This window comes from Lagopus leucura, unplaced genomic scaffold (assembly GCF_019238085.1).
Source record: "Lagopus leucura isolate 7727_CA_CO unplaced genomic scaffold, USGS_WTPT01 Super-Scaffold_100026, whole genome shotgun sequence".
Taxonomy (NCBI): Eukaryota; Metazoa; Chordata; class Aves; order Galliformes; family Phasianidae; genus Lagopus; species Lagopus leucura.
Window position 1 is genome coordinate 7030959 of NW_024962277.1, and position 16739 is coordinate 7047697.

General features: G+C 42.8%; 1 protein-coding gene across 3 annotated transcripts in view; it reads left to right on the forward strand.

The window, feature by feature from the left end:
• VGLL4 (vestigial like family member 4) overlaps nucleotides 1-16739 on the forward strand; it is a 79543-nt gene that overhangs the window by 56277 nt on the left and 6527 nt on the right. For all 3 annotated transcript variants that reach the window (XM_042880262.1, XM_042880260.1, XM_042880263.1), the window contains one exon: nucleotides 15645-15867. In XM_042880262.1, coding sequence (XP_042736196.1) covers nucleotides 15645-15867 — 223 coding nt within the window. The remainder of the gene's footprint in view (nucleotides 1-15644; nucleotides 15868-16739) is intronic.

A 16739-nucleotide genomic window follows, 5' to 3' on the forward strand; every position in this document is an offset into this window, starting at 1 on the left:
AGCCAGCTGCTCTGTAGTCTGCCTTGACAACTGGGCAAGCTGCAGTTGTTGCTAAACATTACTTGGGCGATTGCACTCCAGCTCTGACAGTCAGATGTGGAATTTTTCACACAGGTAAGGTGTTGATGAGCTAGGTGCACGTGTTGGGTAATCATCAAATGCCATTCTTGTTGTGTGCATTCCTAGGAATGCAGGTCTGGTTGGCATGAAGTACAGGCTTAGAGAATTCCTTTCATTCTTGACTGGAGGAAGTGTTTGGAGCAGTTCAGCAGTCCAGGGCAGTCTGATAGCTGAGCCCGTTCCCTGCTGCCTCAGCTCTTACAGCCTCTGCATTCCTTGCATTCCGCTCTGCTGTGGACTGTTGTGTTCAGTCATAAGATGCGGACTGAGGTATTTATCCTCAAATAAATCACCATAGTGTTAGTCAGAGGCTGGGCCTGTAGTCTGCAGTCTTGGAATTTGTTACGAATCAGGAATCCAGCACTGAAGTAATGCAAAACAATAAAAGCTCACAAGCAGAGGGAGACTTCTCATTTACAACATACCTTCTCTCTCCTAAAAACTTAACTATTTATAGCCTTTCCCTGGCACTGAAAATGGTGATACTGGAAAGAACCACATACTCTGTTTCTGTGGCATACATACATGACACATCTGAAGAATTTTATGGCATTTTTGAATTATTGTGTAACTTTGTGGGAAAAGGTGTGATTTGTAAAAATTCATATGCCAATGATGAAATAAAACACAGCTGGCAGTTACGTCCATTACAGCACTTTATACAGTGGAGACTATAAAAATAATGAAGTCTGAACCAACAGACTCATGTGCAACCAGCGTTCAAAACTGAAAGATGCAGGCAGTCACTCCATGTGATCCCTTAGGCATAGTCTTTTCTAGTATGGTTTTTACTCACTGCATTCTTTTTGTATGTGAAAGGCACATCTTCTGCTAGTAAAAAGCGCTGGTTGTCTGCCTAGTGTTCATGTGATGGGACTTAATCTATTTCAATTAATGCTTCTACTGCATATGAATCATGATCTAACGTAATGCTTTTTCATTGTAATTTAACAGTTGAAGTGGATTATTCAAACTTTGCAGGACTGTCCTAAAATATTTTGGGGATGAGAAATGTACTGTAGAAACTTGATTTTTTTTGCAGTGACAAAAAGGCAGTAAATTTTGAGAAAGAAGTTTTTTATGGAACACGGTAATGCTGCTCCCACTGTAGTGACTTGGAGCTTCTAAAAGTTCTGGTTTGATAATATTCAATTTGGAAAAGCAAATCCATGAGAGATGCCCTCGCTACTGATACAGTGTGACAGCAAATATATTTTTGTGACTTGGACTATAGAGGTGAGGGCTTGTATTTTGAGCTTTTCAGGTTTTAGTGTCCTGAACAGACAGGAGGAGGTTGTTGGTGATACAAAAATTGTTCAGTTGGTATCACACGCATCTTTGCCACATAGCACTGTTTAAATCTCTGCTCCTTTAGCTGAGTGTCTTTAGTTATTCTAACTGACCGGAATGGACAGATCTTGTTCATCTGGAAGTCAGTGCTTGGAAGGCAGTAGTCTTTACAACCACAAGCATCTCTTGTTCAGACATCTGGATCTTTGTGATCATCTTGGTAGAACTGTGAAGCAATTGAATATTCATCCTCTTACCAGCAGCATATTGTGAGTGGAAATGTAATTCAACAGGATGAGAATCGGGCACCGTGGTTCATTACAAATGGTAGAACTTTTGTTAGCAATTTGATGTTAACTCTTAGCAGCACTGTGCATCAATGGGAATGAATCCATGTACCTGCTTTGGATGTTCTATTAGACATCAAGCAATTCTAGCCTTCTGTTCTGAAATTGAATGCTTTGAGATAATCCTTGCTCACGTGTAATTCCCAGATGTATCTTTCAAATGAAGCTCATTGGGGGCTGTACCCGGGAATGTTTACTTTTATCATGAAAAAATTACAACTAGTGGAGCAGACAGGGCTGTGAAGTACAGCGAATCGTATGCCCTGGCAATTCTTTTATGCTTTTAAAATTCCTGTGCAAAGAACAAATTTATGAAAGGCTCTGTTTTCAGGGGAGATAATTCTCAGCCTTGGGATAAAAAAAAATATACATACCTGAGACCTTGCAGAAACATTTTTAAGATCTTTGCTTTACGGCAGTGCGCTGGACTGTATGTGTACAGCTTCTGTATTTCTGTTGTAGAAATGACACCCACAAACTTCTCACTTGATAAAACCACACTTCCACCGCACGTTCAAACCCAGGCACTGTAGTACGAAATCCTTTTGTGTGCATTTCACACTTTCTTGTAATCTCTCAAATGCTTTACTTAAAATGCATTCACTGAAGCATAGTCTTACTTAAGTAAAATGTGCTTTGTGTACTGTACTGAATTTTCTGATGCTCTGTAAAACAGCAGAGAGTTTATTTGAAGCCTCACTTTGGAACATGCCTTTGTTCTCCTGTGATTTAGAGGAGAGTAATTAGGAACTTGACTGGTAAGGGGCTGGAGCTCTACCAGTCTTTCTTAACAAACGAGGTCTCTTTATTGCATTTCCAAGATGTATTTAGCCCTGTATAAAATGATCTGTATCTGGGCATTGTGATGTAGGTGGAGCGCAAATGAAGTGTGTTGTACCTTTAAGTAAAGGTCTCAGGCCTGACCTATGTTATGTGGGTTTCTTGTTTGTCAGGCTGGAGGCATTTTCTCATTTTCACAGTTCAGCTGAAAACAAAGGCCTCCTTATCCTTGCAGGGAGCTCTTAAGAGCTGACATCAGCCTTTTCCCAGCAGGCATCATTTCTGCCTTAAGAGTCCTTGCAGGGAACTGAGAAGTCCGATAACAGTTTCTTCTCATGGCATTTTGTTTGCCAAAGAGCAAATCGAATCGGTAAATGCCAAGAGCATAGAAATACTCCTTTTTTAAACTTTTTTTTTTTTTAAGACATGACGCTGGGCTGTTACTGCTGCTCTGATTTTACTAGGAACTAGAAGGAGCATAACAGTATTTGGAACAGGGGCAGTTATGGGTAACAGTTTATAGCTGCGGTGTGGCGATTTTAGAAATAGTTTGCATGCTGGCAAATTGTGGTGTCGTCACTGTGCTTACAGTTAGAGAGAATTTATGACACAGACATCTTCAAAAGCACTCAGATTTTGTGTTAGTGCTAAAACTGTACATTAAACTGTTTGGATTTCCAGTGGAAGGAAGCTAGTATTTTTTCTTTGCTTGTAGTGTGTATCAGGCGGAAAGACAGTGTTGTGGTTTGGGGCTGTACAGAGATACAGTACTGTGAACGGAGCACTTTCCTCTTCATCTCTTGTCACCAATTCCTGTATGGCTTGGTGGCATTAGGATTGCAATGAATGTTAATTTCTATATGAAAACTATTACACTACAGCGATTAGCACACGTTGGGTATATGAAGATGAATTATGATCTCTTGATTTGCATGATATGTGGTTCAGATTTTTGTTGTAGTAAAAAAAAAATGATAGAAGTGATAGAACAGTGGGCATTCAGGATAATGTATTTACTGTGGAAAGGTGTTCAGGCACAGGGGAACGGGTTCAGAGGGTGCCTGGTGTTCCATGCCTGTCAGCACTGAAAAGGCATTGGGATCATGCTCTCAATAACGTACTAAAGCAGTTGGTTAGCTGTGCAGCAGTCAGGCAACTGCTCCTGATGATCTTTGAAGGTCCCATCTAACAGAGCTATTCAGTGGAGTTTGCTCACTTTAATTAACGCTGCGATGGAAGTTACATTGTCACTACTTTTTAAAAATCCCTTTTAAGCTGTCCTGAAGGTTATCTGCATTTGAAAGTCATAGAACAATTTAGGTTTGGCCCTGGGAAATGATTTCATTCAATCCCTGATACAAGATGGGTCAGCTGTGTCCTCCTCAAGCCTGCAGTCGCTCTCGGCAAAGAATTGAATGAGGTCTGAAGTAATCAATAAACCGAGTTCCTAATTAGAGGAATAGACCCCATCACCTCCTTCCCTGCTATTCTCTGGCATTCTCAGGCAGAGGATACAAGGTTGAAATGGTCTGTAGAGAATCAGATCCCTGTTGTGGCAGGGGCTGGCTGTGGATCCAAGCAAGGCTTGAAGATTTAGAACTGGGCTGTAGAGGTAGTGTGGGAGTTTTCAGAAAAGTTTTTTTCTGCTCTTAACTGCCTTTTTTTGTTCCAGGCTTTATGGGATATTAAGACATGTGCTTACGCTGTCATTGTATTGTGACAAATGAGAATAGAAAAAAACAACCCACACACATCTCTGAATACCCAGTGCCTTACATTTGCTTGCAGGAGTTCTCCTAACAAGAATGTGCCTTTGAAGTATTTGCAATTAACCTGGTGTTTGCCAAGAGATTCTGCTGAAGCTGAAGGTCTCTGCACTCCTAGTGGCTTTGGCACATTGTGGCTCTGGTTGGTCACAGCAGGCAAAGGATTACATAGCAGCTTTCAAATTGCTTTTCCACAGGTTTACATCTGTCTTTTTTCTTTTTTTTTTTTTTTCCTCTCTCCTTGAATGATAAACCAAAATTAGTCAGATATATTTTCTTAACTATTAATGGAGATCACTCCATTCATTCTTCTTAAATTGTTTCCAACAAATGTACATTAAATGGAACCTTTAGTGAGTCTCAACGTGTCTGAGTTAATATTTAACACCGAGGTTTGCAAATGTTCTGAAGGGGGAATTTCAGAAAAGAGTCAAATCCCGTTCAGCTCAGGAGGCGGTAGCCAAGCACATTGCAGTGCTTGTTATGGGCAGCTTTGGGGTTGGAATTGGATTAAGAGCATTTTGGTAATGCACAGAAAGATCAGATCTGCCAAAATTTGGTTGCGTGTGTAAGTACTTGGAAAAACCAGGCAGTGTTAGGGCTGTCCACATGCGAAGAGGAAGGTTTTGTTAGCTAGGTCCAGACTCGTTCCTGACTTCCCTTCTTGTGGTAAAGTGGCATAAAGCCTCCATGGACATGGCCGTGCCCATGAAGCCTCCTGGCTGCGATGGGTGCGCAGTGCTGTGCCAACACTTGGCAGCATGCACAGCACCGAGCCTGCTGCTGCCCTGTCATCCCAGGGAGCCTTTCTTCATTCTCACTAATGGGAAGTTCTGCATTGCAGAAGTTACATAACTACACCGGGCTGAAATTCAGCGCTGGTCCAAAAGCCCGATACCACAAGAGGTAGAAAGAGCCGGTACTGCTGACAGACATACCCTAGCTGTGCATCCCAGCCATATGGAAACAAGGGCTTAATCTCACCTCTTTTATTTAACCATTTTCCCAGATGTTTCCTGCAGTTTGACAGATGTGCCATTTACTAGAAAGTTGTGCTCTTGAGAATTAGAGTGTTATGGACACGGTTGCTATAGACAATGACTCTGTAAGGGTAAGACTTGGACTAAAATATTACATTAATTTCTAGTTGAATAAGTGCGTGTTGTTTTTTGGGTTTTTTTTTTTTCCCCGGGACTGAAAGCGCCGGGCCGGACGGTCTCCTTTCATTTTCTCCCCCCACTGTACCGCGCCACAAAAAGGCGCTCCGGCTTTAACCCGTTCTCTCGGCGCTGCCTCCCGGGCTCCGGCAGCGCCCCGAGCGGAGCCGCTCGCTGCCCGCCGGGGACTCTTATCGTGACGGGGCGCCGCGCTCCGCGCCGCAGCCGCTCGCCAAGTCCGTGAGGCCCCGGGCGGGCTGCGGGAGGACGCGGCCGCCTTCGCGCGCCCTGGCAATGATTACCCTGAGGTTCGTAGCGGGCCTCGCACGGCGGCCCCGCGCCGCCGCCTCCCGCCCCCGTGGCGGCCCCCGTCGGTCAGGGGGAGCCGGCAGGAGAGGAGAGGAGAGGACTCGACTCGGCCATGCGGGCGCATCTCTCGTTGGAAAATGCTGCCGCTCTGCTCGGTGGGAATGGAGCGGTGCTTTGCGTTTCTTACATAACTCCTCCCGCGCTGTAAACAAGCGGTGCCGCTCTCGGCTCTCCAGGATTTCGCATTCACGATGTAAATAGTGCTTGTCCACTGCGGCGGAGCGTGCCGTGCTGCCAGCCGGGCGCTGGAGCTGTGCTGTGCTGTGCTTCCCGGCCCGGCTGGGATGGAAGCATCTTCGCAGCCATGAGAAAACCTTTCCAAAACATCTGGGCGAAGCCGCAAAGCCCTTCGTGAAGTCTGTAATGTGGCACAGACGTTCCGGCGCTGCACACCATGGAGCAGTCGCATCGGGCAGTGCAGGTTTGTGCCCGTGCTCCCATGGCCCGGCCATCAGAAGCTGTGCAGCCATGTGCCCCAGTGCTGCGTGGGACAGGGCTGGTGGGAGCCTCGAGCCCTGCTGCCACAGCCTTCACATCAGTAACGTTTGCTGACCGTCAGTCAGTCTTGTAAGCGGCGTGGAAACACAAAACCTGAATGCTTTTCCTTGTCCTTTGTGTTGTAACTAAAGCTTTCCTTAAGCGGAAGTGAGACGTTGCTGTTGGTTGTGGGATCTGACACCTTTAACTCCAATACAGAGCACCAGCCTGTCTTCATAGGGGAGGTGCTCCCCTATCCCAAGCACATTATTTACAACCATACTGTCAACCCCGGGGGGGTCCAAGGAGCCCGGAGACGCCATACGGCATCTCCGGGCTCCTTGGACCCCCCCGGGGCTGAGGCTTTCACCCACCCTCCTTTTTAAAGCTGAAAAACAAGTCTCTGTCATTCCACCTCCTGCTGATCTGACACGGTTAATTCCAGCAGCGTGACTTTATTTCCAGAGTGGCTTGTGTAGTTCAAGCTTTTCCTAAATAAATTTTCCATTCTCATGTTGTTGACGTCTTTGACAATGCACAGAATCTATGTGGAGGAAATGATTACTCCGTTCCTTTATGCTGAGCATACCTGTTGCAGTCTTTCGTGATTGAACTGAATAATATCCCATCAACTTTTGCAAATTGGGGGTTCTTAGATTGATCTAAGCTTGTGGTTCTTAACTTTTGCAAGAATAGTTGCATGACACGTGGTAAGTGATGAATGAAAGTAATTTTTTGAAATCAAAAAGCAGAAAGTATTGTAAGGAACTGCAAGAAAATACCGTAAGAAAATGTAACTGCCCTTTTTTATTTCCTCTAACAGTTCTGCAGTTTCACCATTGAGTTTCAACACCACCAAGTTTTTCCAGAGCCTTCAGAACAGACTGATGTACCCTGGCAACATTGAGCACACATGTATGTGGCTAATCTTGTTGCACTAGGGCATGACCCACTGCTGTGTGTATTTGATATGCAAGCTTTCTCCTGACGTTGGCCCACAGTTTTCTCTATGTGATCATAAATAGTTTTTACAGTATTTTCCAGTGACTCAGTACAAAAGGTTTGTTGCATGTGCCAAGTTTGACTTCAAAGGGATGTTAACATGGCTGAATTGTAAAAGCTGCACGTGACCCAGCACATGAATGGGTAGAATGTAAGAGGAATTGCCTGCCAAAAGTTCTTGGGTGGTGGGCATTGCAGTTGGGTACCAATTAATCGTTTTATAGCTCTGAATTTTTGCAGTAAGCCCTCTGTTTTCCTGGAAGCCTCCTCACTCTTCCTTTTCCTATCAGTTATTCCTTCCTGCTTGTTAGAAACTTCAGGAAAATTTGGAGTGTTTCTGTAACCTCGTGTTTTATCTTTTTTTTTTTTTTTTTTTTCTGGATGCTTTTCCTCTCCAAGCAATTTGGAGTTCCTTATGAACATGGAACAGTTCAGGCTTCTATGCAGATCGATCCTTCCACTTTCTGTTCCAGCAGTGACTTCCTTTTCTTGCTCATGATGTGTTCATCTCCATACATGCAGTAGCCTGGCTTGCACTCCAGATGTGAACAGTGGCTGGCTCCCCTCTCTATCCCCAGCTTCATTTGGCTCTCCGGATGTGATTACTGTGCCTTCAGGCACCCCTGTACTATGGTACCTCTGCATCGTTTGCTTTTCAACTGGAAATGAAACCTTATTTCTAGGCTCTGACTGGCAACCCTAGCATTAAGTTTCAGCATTGATGTGTATGAGTTTTGCAGTTCTGCTGCAAGTATCTTAAAAAAAAAAAAAAAAAAAAAAAAAAAAATACTCTGTAGTAGCTGTGTCTTCTAAAGACAGACTGATCCTCAGTGGGGCCTTTTTCAGCTTCTGCAGCATTCACATCTTCTGCCTTTTGGCTTTCACAGTTGGCAGAAATAGTTCTCCCCATCATGTTTTTCTGGTAGCGTTGTGCAGCTTGTTGGAGGACAGTGGAGCTGCTCTGTCGTTCTGTGAGTTTTGGGAATGTGGAGATATCAGGTAAATCCTGAAGGTTGGGTTACTTCTTTCTCCCTCCCAAGAACTGTGCAGTTCCTGTCATGCTGTCATACAGTAAGGAGAGCAGGAGCCCTGGGACGTGCTGTTCAGGTTAAGGGACCAGCATGCTTTTTCTCTTCTGGCTGTTGAGTTGGCTGGATGCTATTGTCTCCAATCCCTGAAAACTCAGAGCTGATGAGAGCTTTTGTCAGCGGTTGTGTTCCACCTAAAAGCCAAAGTTTAACAGAACATTGAGGAGATGAAACGAGCTGATGTTTACGCTCCTGGACTCACAGCCACAATGGTGCATTTTAGGAAACTTCTACAATTCCTGCAATGTTCTGTTATACTCGAGCACTTGTTATTGTGGTAATAATGAAATGCTGGAAGTTTCTTCTATTGTTCCACTTTATCAGGCAGTTTGGTTTTTTTTTTTTTGAACAGTCCATATTTATTGTTACTTCAGAGAATGAATGAGATCACTTACTAGTTTAGACCTTTTATAGATCTATATTGTATACGAAAATTTGCCAATTACATCTCGGGTGTAACCTCACATAAAACCTCTTCACAAATTCCAGTTGTTCAAAATAAGCAACTGGGTGTGCAGCAGAAGCTTACCTTAGGAGTTTGGGAGGTGGGAAGCACAGACAGCAGAGGATTTGCAGGTGAGGAGACTCTTTTTTGTAAATATCGAACTAAGGAAAAAGATAACTGCACAGTGTACCTGTGTTAGTAAGGTAAAGTGGTTATCATTTCTTGCTTGGATGTGCATGCATGCACTCCAGTATCATTTTTCATTTAATAAATCCCAGAGTTTGACTTCTGTATGTAAGGAATGGTTTGCAGCATGAAGCAGTGGCACCTTTCACAGTGACTGTGTGTGTGGGGGGCAAAGCTGACAAACGCCGACTAGTAAATAAATAATCCTATGAGAAAAGTAGGATCTGAAATCGTGTTTAATTGATTTTACTGTACATTAGATCTAGGTTTCAGTTTTGTGGGTTTGGCTTTTGAGTAAGGTCTTACATCATGCGGTTCTGCATTCTTTCATCCTTGTGAACATAAGCCTTCAAGAAGGGAAGCTCTTCTGTATCTGAATGCTTTGCATGCTGCAGGCAGGCAGTAATGGGACAGCTTATTAATAATTTCTTTCTTTTCTTTCTTTCTCTGAAATTTCTTCTCCTGGTTGATTACACTTGGCAGTAACTATTCAGTCCAGAGTTTTAACTCTTAAAGTCTTGTTTTAGTGAGGATAAATTTAGAAAGTATGACCTATGTAAGGTTATCCTATTTCTTGTTAATATTATTTCTGTGGTTTCATTGTAAATTCTTTTCCACTGGTTGTAGCACTGAGCTGGAAAAAAAAAATAGTGAATTGTTTTATTACTATTATTTTTTTTTTAATGGCAAGGAATTGCAGAATGCTGACTACAGGGGGTGGAGAGAGCAGAGGAAAGACAGCCCGGCTTGGTGCATGCATGCTTCTGACTCCTACAGAACTTGTGTAAATACGATGCTTAACTCTCCAAACTGAGCATGATGCTCAAGTTGAAAAATTCAGCACAACAAAAGCTCGTGTCTGGGAAGAGTGATGTTTAATTATAGGTGGCTGGAGAAGCCTGGAGGCAGGGCTTGAAATCCTGGATGCCTTTGCTGAGTTGTTTGTAGCCTGGGGTGGAAGGTGAAAAGTATTGACCTGCTTCTTCCCTTGGTTATACACACCTGGATGGTGAAAGAGATGAGGATTTGCCAGCTGCAGGCCTTGGTTACAGGTCTGCTGCTGCCAGCTGCATGGAGAGCTGCTGCTCTGAAGGAGACTGTCAGCCACAGCTGTTCTCTGCAGCCACAGCAGCAGGTAGGGCAGCTGCTGCAAGTGCTTGAAGGGCAACGATAGGACACCCTAAGCCTGTCTGCGTTATCATTGGGCAGAGCACGATTTTCAGGGAGCCCAAAAGGTTTCCTGGAGTTGGGGTTACGCTGTACAGACAACATTTAAATAACAGCAGTGGCAAAAAAGGGAAGCATTCTCCATCTTTGTTAGGAAACCATCAGCCCTCCAGATTCTGGGGAGGAAATGGTTCTTGCAAAACAATCATCTCTTGCAAAATGCCCACTTGGAAGCCTTTGGGGATGCCATAAAAGGAAAGGGCTACTAAGAGAATGGGATGGAAACAGGCTACGTGGTTAGGTGGCAGCCTTTCACAGTAGACCTGAAGAGTGTTTTGGGTTGTGTGGTCTATTTGTTCGTGTTATGAATGCTTCAGATCATTGGCTGACGCTCAGTGAGCAAACTGCTAGTTAGTATCTTCAGGTTTTGTTTGTTTTTAGGGAATTCAGGTTGCTTAAAAATCCTGATTAAGGACCGCTTAGGATTTGTCCCTTCTGGGTCATTCATTAGGTTTTGAAAGTCTTCTTACATTCTTGCGTTTCTACCTCACAGTAACAGAGTTTATGCATGTAAACAGAGCTTTGGTGGGAAGTGCTCCCCACCGTGTGAAGAGGATACTTGCTATCAGTGAGTTACAAGTCCTGAAGTAGTCTTGAACAAAAGCAGCTGTCATCTTTCAAGCTGAAGTATTTGTGAATAAGTACAGTAGGAGATGTCAAAAAAGGAGTGTTATAAAGGATGCAGAAAATATTAGTTTGAACTAAGTTAAACAAATGAAATAACTTACAGTTGGCAATATTATATATTGTGTTAGTATAAGGAAAACCATCTCACGTGGATCCTTGTTCTTTCTACAAGTAAAACATGCTCCTACAGTACAACCATTTCAAGTTAGAGCTCTGCTGCTGCCAAAGGGAGTGTGAAACGTCTGTGATTTCTTCACTTGGAGGTACAGTAATACTTTTGGCATCTGTTCCTTTAGAATCTAAGGGCTGGAAGTGAGTGTAAGCAAAACTGTCCCCTTTTGGTGGGCCTCTTTTTTTCCTTTTCCTGAAGCAATTGGCAGCGTTAGGCGGTTCCTGTAGGATGAGTGTGAATTACCACCACTTTATGCCAGTGAACAGAGCAGCTGCGTTTATAGGTTGTACAAAAGACTGTAAGAACAGTGCATTTTAGCTACCTTTGAACGACTTCCTGCTGAAGGCTGAAACGTTGCTTTCAATTAACAAACACTGAGAACCAAACTGCAGCAGACTTCCAGCTAACAGTCAGGATGTGTGTGGTTTTGGTATGACATCCATCTGAGCACATGATGCTTGGTAAGTGCCGGAGCCTCGGTTATGATTCATTGGGGAGAAACATGGAAAACAATGTCTGTTTTTTAAGTGCTGGAGAAATGAATTTAAGATTGGAGTCACGTATAATTTTGCTCAAATAAACCTGCAAGTAGCTTGAAGAACTCTGTTCAAAGGGGACTGTGAGGGTGCTGTGTATGCTGAGCCAACAGCTCCTCACTGCCTGGGGGTGCTCAGGTTCTCACCGATGCCAATGGCTGTTCTTCAAGCCACTGGAGATGCACTGATGTATTCACCTCTGAAGATGGACTGCAGGGTTTTACCTGTGGAGATGTTTAAGACAAAATGGAGTTGAGGGATGATACAGCAGTTTGGACAGGTGGATTAACTTGTAGAGCATACTTCATAATTATTTGTCAGACGTGGATCCAGCTGTGGAATTTTACATCCTTACCTTTAAATAGGAGATGCCACTTGCTCAGCACATGTGGCATTTTGAAACTGATTCATTTTTATAACTGTCTTGAGGCACATGCAGTGTTTTGATTGCCCCTGCAAACAAAGCATCTAATAGCAGAACAAGAACAGAACAGTTTTCCAAAACAGAATTGTCATAGCTGTACTTGGAAGGAAAATAGACAAAATATCTTAATGAAATATTTACATTGCATTCTGTTTTCACAGAAGTTAATAAAATAATAGTTTTCATACTGTTCCTGTGGTCTGGATTTTTAACAAGAACAGAACTATTTCTAATTTACAAATTGCCTGCATCTTGTATAGATAGGAAGTGCAAATTTAAGTACATTTTTCAGATTAATTCCTTCAATAATAATAATAAAAAGGGAAAACTATCAGTTGCATAAAGGCATTTTAACACAAAATTACTTTTGAAATTACATTGCTTAACTGTTGAATTAATGAATACTCTGTGCATGCGTATTTTTATGTACAATTGTTTTACAAGTGGAGTCAGATGTCTGCAGGATTTGCTATTTATATTTAAACAGAAGGGACTCAGAAGCGCTGGGCTATTTTCACAAGGGCAGAGCTCTCATGTTACTACACAGTGCTGCAAAATCGTGAGCCAGGCTCACAAAAATTAATACCTGATGTGAAAGTCGATGCTGCAGTTATTTGCCATTTTTTTGCCAGGACTGTTTGTTTGAAGGTGGATGAATTGAGAGGATTTTTGAAGAGCAGGGTATAAATTGTTCCCTGTCCGGAAGAGCTGTTGTTCTCATTTAGGAGAAGGGAGTTATTTGCCTACAGAAAGGGCTGGGTGTGATCTGCAGAGGTTACTGAGATAACTCGGTAATTTTTAGGTATCTTTGGGAAGCTGTGCTCTACTTCCTGCCTTCAGACTCCTCTTTCCCAGTTTCTTCATCCCTTCCTCTTCAAAAATCTTTGCAGAAAAGTTCATTTGTTTTGGCAAAACTACCCGTTCACCAACATTTAGGGCTGTGACTCCTTGTTTAATGTGGGGAGTGAAATATTGTGCAAAATGATAAATGTTTTAGGCTTGGAAGTTCCAGTAGGTTTGTTCATCAGCAGTTCTTGACAGCCTTCCCCTCCCCCCGGCTATAAATGCAGCATGAAGAAGTTGAAATCCCAGTTCTAAGAGAGAGAAAAAAACACCAACAAACCAAAACAAAAAGCCAACCCCCCAAAACCTGGTGTAGCAACATTTTTTTTCTCAACAGGGATTTATTTATTTTGTTTTAATTTGAAGCAGTAGTGAAAAGTAGGAATCTACTTCAGCTGTATTCATTTTTTTAATCTCCAAATTGTTGTTTAAATCACAATAGCTAAGAGATACTTAGTTGAACAGTGATATTTTGGCTTGTGAACACCAAAGATATTGCACTGCAGAAAAGAATGAGCCGTTAGCAGCACCTGAACCCTGCCTGCAGTGCTGGCTTTTCATCTGTTACTTAGCAGCCATGTAGGGGCTGCTGTCCAGGTACAGAAGCAACCTGTAAAGGTGTGCTATTCATGAAGTTCCATACTTGCTTTGAGTTTGCTGTGCTCAGTTAATGTTTTCTGTACTGTAATTTAAGATGAGGATACAGTGCTTCAAATATAGAATCTGTTGTACTGCCATTAAATCACACGTTTGCATGTCATTGGCTCAGAGCAGTGCAATCCTAAACTTGCTTTCTTCTGCATGCCGATCTGTGAAGTAGGCTTGTGAGCTGAAATGGTACCAGAGCTGGCAGGGGACCGAGGTGTAACACTGGGAGAATGTGTTTCCTGGTGGTGTGTGTGCTGCTTTGTTGGATCTAAATCTGGCCTCCAAAGGAGGATTCAAGAAGCACTTGGTTTTCAGAGGACATCTCGAGCACTGGCTGTGGAACCATACAGGCTAGGTTTTGTGGTTGATTCCAGTCATCTACAACTACTGTTTTGTAATTAATTAAAAGGGATACGTGCTAGCCAGCAGGGCAGGGATCTGAACAGTTAATAAATGGTACGATTTGTCCCTTGACTGTTCCCTTCTGGGCTGAAGATGGAATTATTTGGCAAAGGTTCTGTTCCCGAATACAGGAGGGATCTAAACCCTCATTCTGAGCTTTCCTATTTCTTGTATAGAGGGGCCACAGGTATGGGGACAGTTCTGGGGGAAAAAAAAGAGAAAAAAAGTTGAGAGAAGCAAGAATAATCAAGAATGGCATGAAGACGGTGAGCCAGGAAGGGATGCTTTCTCTCACCTAGTGCAAGAACTAAAGCAATAGCAGACCAAGCTATTAGATTTTAAGTTAAATGGAAATAAACAAAAATTGCTGTGAGGAAAGGATATTGAATAGAGCATGTAGTTTAACGTGTGGGATCCATCAGGGTAGGCTGCTGTTGAGGCTAAAAGTTGACATGATCTCATCAGGCATTAAAGAAGTGTGGGCAGCAGCAGCCTGGGCAGAGCTGCCCCATTGGTGCGTGGGCACAGCAATGCTGTTGTCTACTTGTAACTAGCATAGAGCAAGCAACCGGTACATCAATCTATGTAATTATCCCACTTGTACAGTCCTGCAAGATTTTTCTGTAGCATTTTTGTTAGTAAGCTTTATGGTTCTTTATTTCCCTCTCTCAGCCAGGCTTTTTTTTTTTTTCCCTTTCAGCTGTTAGCAATCATATTTTGGGAGACTCTCAAGCACTGAAATAGGCAGTACTTAGAGCCGTAACTTGTTTCACTATTGAATGGTATTCATACACCTTAATTTCCACTGTTAGAAAAACATTTATCTATTTCTTTTCTCTCTGCCTAACGTCCATCAGAGCTCCTAGGTGTCAGTTCACCATGCATGAGGTGGTGCAGTGTGCTCACTGGTAGTAGCTGTGTGTTCCCACCTGCTGGGCAGACCCATGCTGAGCCAGTGCTTGGCAGGTGGCTGTGAGTGATGTGTGGGTGCAGCTTCTTTCCTTGGCTCACTGCCTTTGAAGTGAGCCAAGGAAGTAATGAAGATGTGTGCCCAGACACCAAGAAGCATGGTGTAAAGTGAAATATCTCATACATGAGTACAAAATCAGTGTTGTTTTGGTTACACTGAATGAAAGCTGGATTATATGTGAGTGTGTCCACTGAGATCTACTGTTCACCAGTAATTTGAAATTATTCTTTTGAAGATTAATGGTAATTAAATGGTTCTGAGATGTGTAGTTTGCTTCTCTTTCATTTTCTGCTCTGAAAATTGTACTTCCTGCTTTAAATCACTGAATTTTGCTGTTACTATCCTCTGTCCTTTGGCTAAACAAGTTTTTGGGCTTCAGCAGTGCTTGGAGAATATTGCAGTGTTAGGTGGCAGAGTTCCATTAATAGTATTCCAAATGAGGAGGTGATTGTAACAAAGACCAGTCATTATCAGTTGTTCCTTTAGTGCAGTGCATTTAGAAAAGTTTCTTAAGAATTTCCAAAAATTCTTAAGAGTTCTGAAAATGAACGTTGGTTGCCAGAGTTTGCAAGTGTGAATCATTTTCTTGCCTTAGTTGGGAGGTGGTACGATAGACCAGGGTACCTCATGAGAGACGCTGTACCCCTCCTCAAAAACCAAGCAAAATGCACTGCCTCACACTTCTTAAAGGGATTAAATGTAGCATATGTCGCTATAGCTCCTAAAAGCCACTAAGTTCTTTGACTTTTTTTCTTGTTCATTTAATAGAAACAAGACTGCCAATGGAGATTATCGGAAGGAGCACAGAGAGAGAAGTCGCAGCCCGATAGAGAGGGCTGCTGCCCCAACCATGAGCCTTCATGCCAATCACATGTATGCCTCAATCCCAAGTCTGACGATGGATCAACCTCTCGCACTGACCAAAAACAGCATGGATGCAACCCGAACAGTTGGCATCACACCTACACTGACTTCTGTGGAACGGCAGCAGGTATTGGCTTCTGGGTTGAGAAGGAAGTGGGTGGCTGTAGAAATCCTTGCTGTAGACACAATGAGGACTTCCCAGACGTAAGCAGAACATATTGTGAGTTATAGTAGGTAGGTGATACCATTCTTCAGGCAAATTGTATTTTAAAAAACACAATCAATGTCAGCTCAGTGTGCATAATTAAATTCCTCGTGTTCAAGTGCATCTGTCAGAGATTTCTTAGCCATCCTGCTTCTTCTGTTGCTTTGCTCAGCTTGTGAACACATGTGTTGAATTGGGAATGCTAAGTCAAGGTTAATAGTTAAATAGTCAATACCTGTCAGGCAATAACTGATGCAATGCATGTATAGAGGGCATTTATATGTGCTCCCATTGGCAATCGGTGAGTGCTTCCCTGCCCTGTGCCAGCTTCATGCTGCTAGGACTGATGAACAGCTAGATGTAGGATAGAAAAGGTTTTTAATCAATTTATGCACTGAATTTTCCAAGTGAAAGAAACTCCAGTGATTTTAGTTGTCCTAGCTAGTCAGAAGCATCACCGTGTTCTCCAGATCAGAGTTGTATCCCTATTTGCAACAGTTTTTCCTAAAGCAAAATAATGATTTCTGGTAATGCTATACCATTGTTCCATACGCTGGATTGTTTGGGGTTTTTTTAATTTGTTCTCTTAGTTTTGGCCGTTGGCTATTTTTTCTGCATTGTACTTATTTGTTTTCCTTGAGAACTGCTGGAGGTGAGCATCTTGATGCAAGTTATACAAAACCAGTTTCCATATGTGCCAGACTTTCTTTTCTCCTCGCTTGCTTTGGCGTAGTGGTGAAGCACAATAGTTGAGTTATGATGAACTGTAGTGTTGAGAACTTAGACTGGCCTGC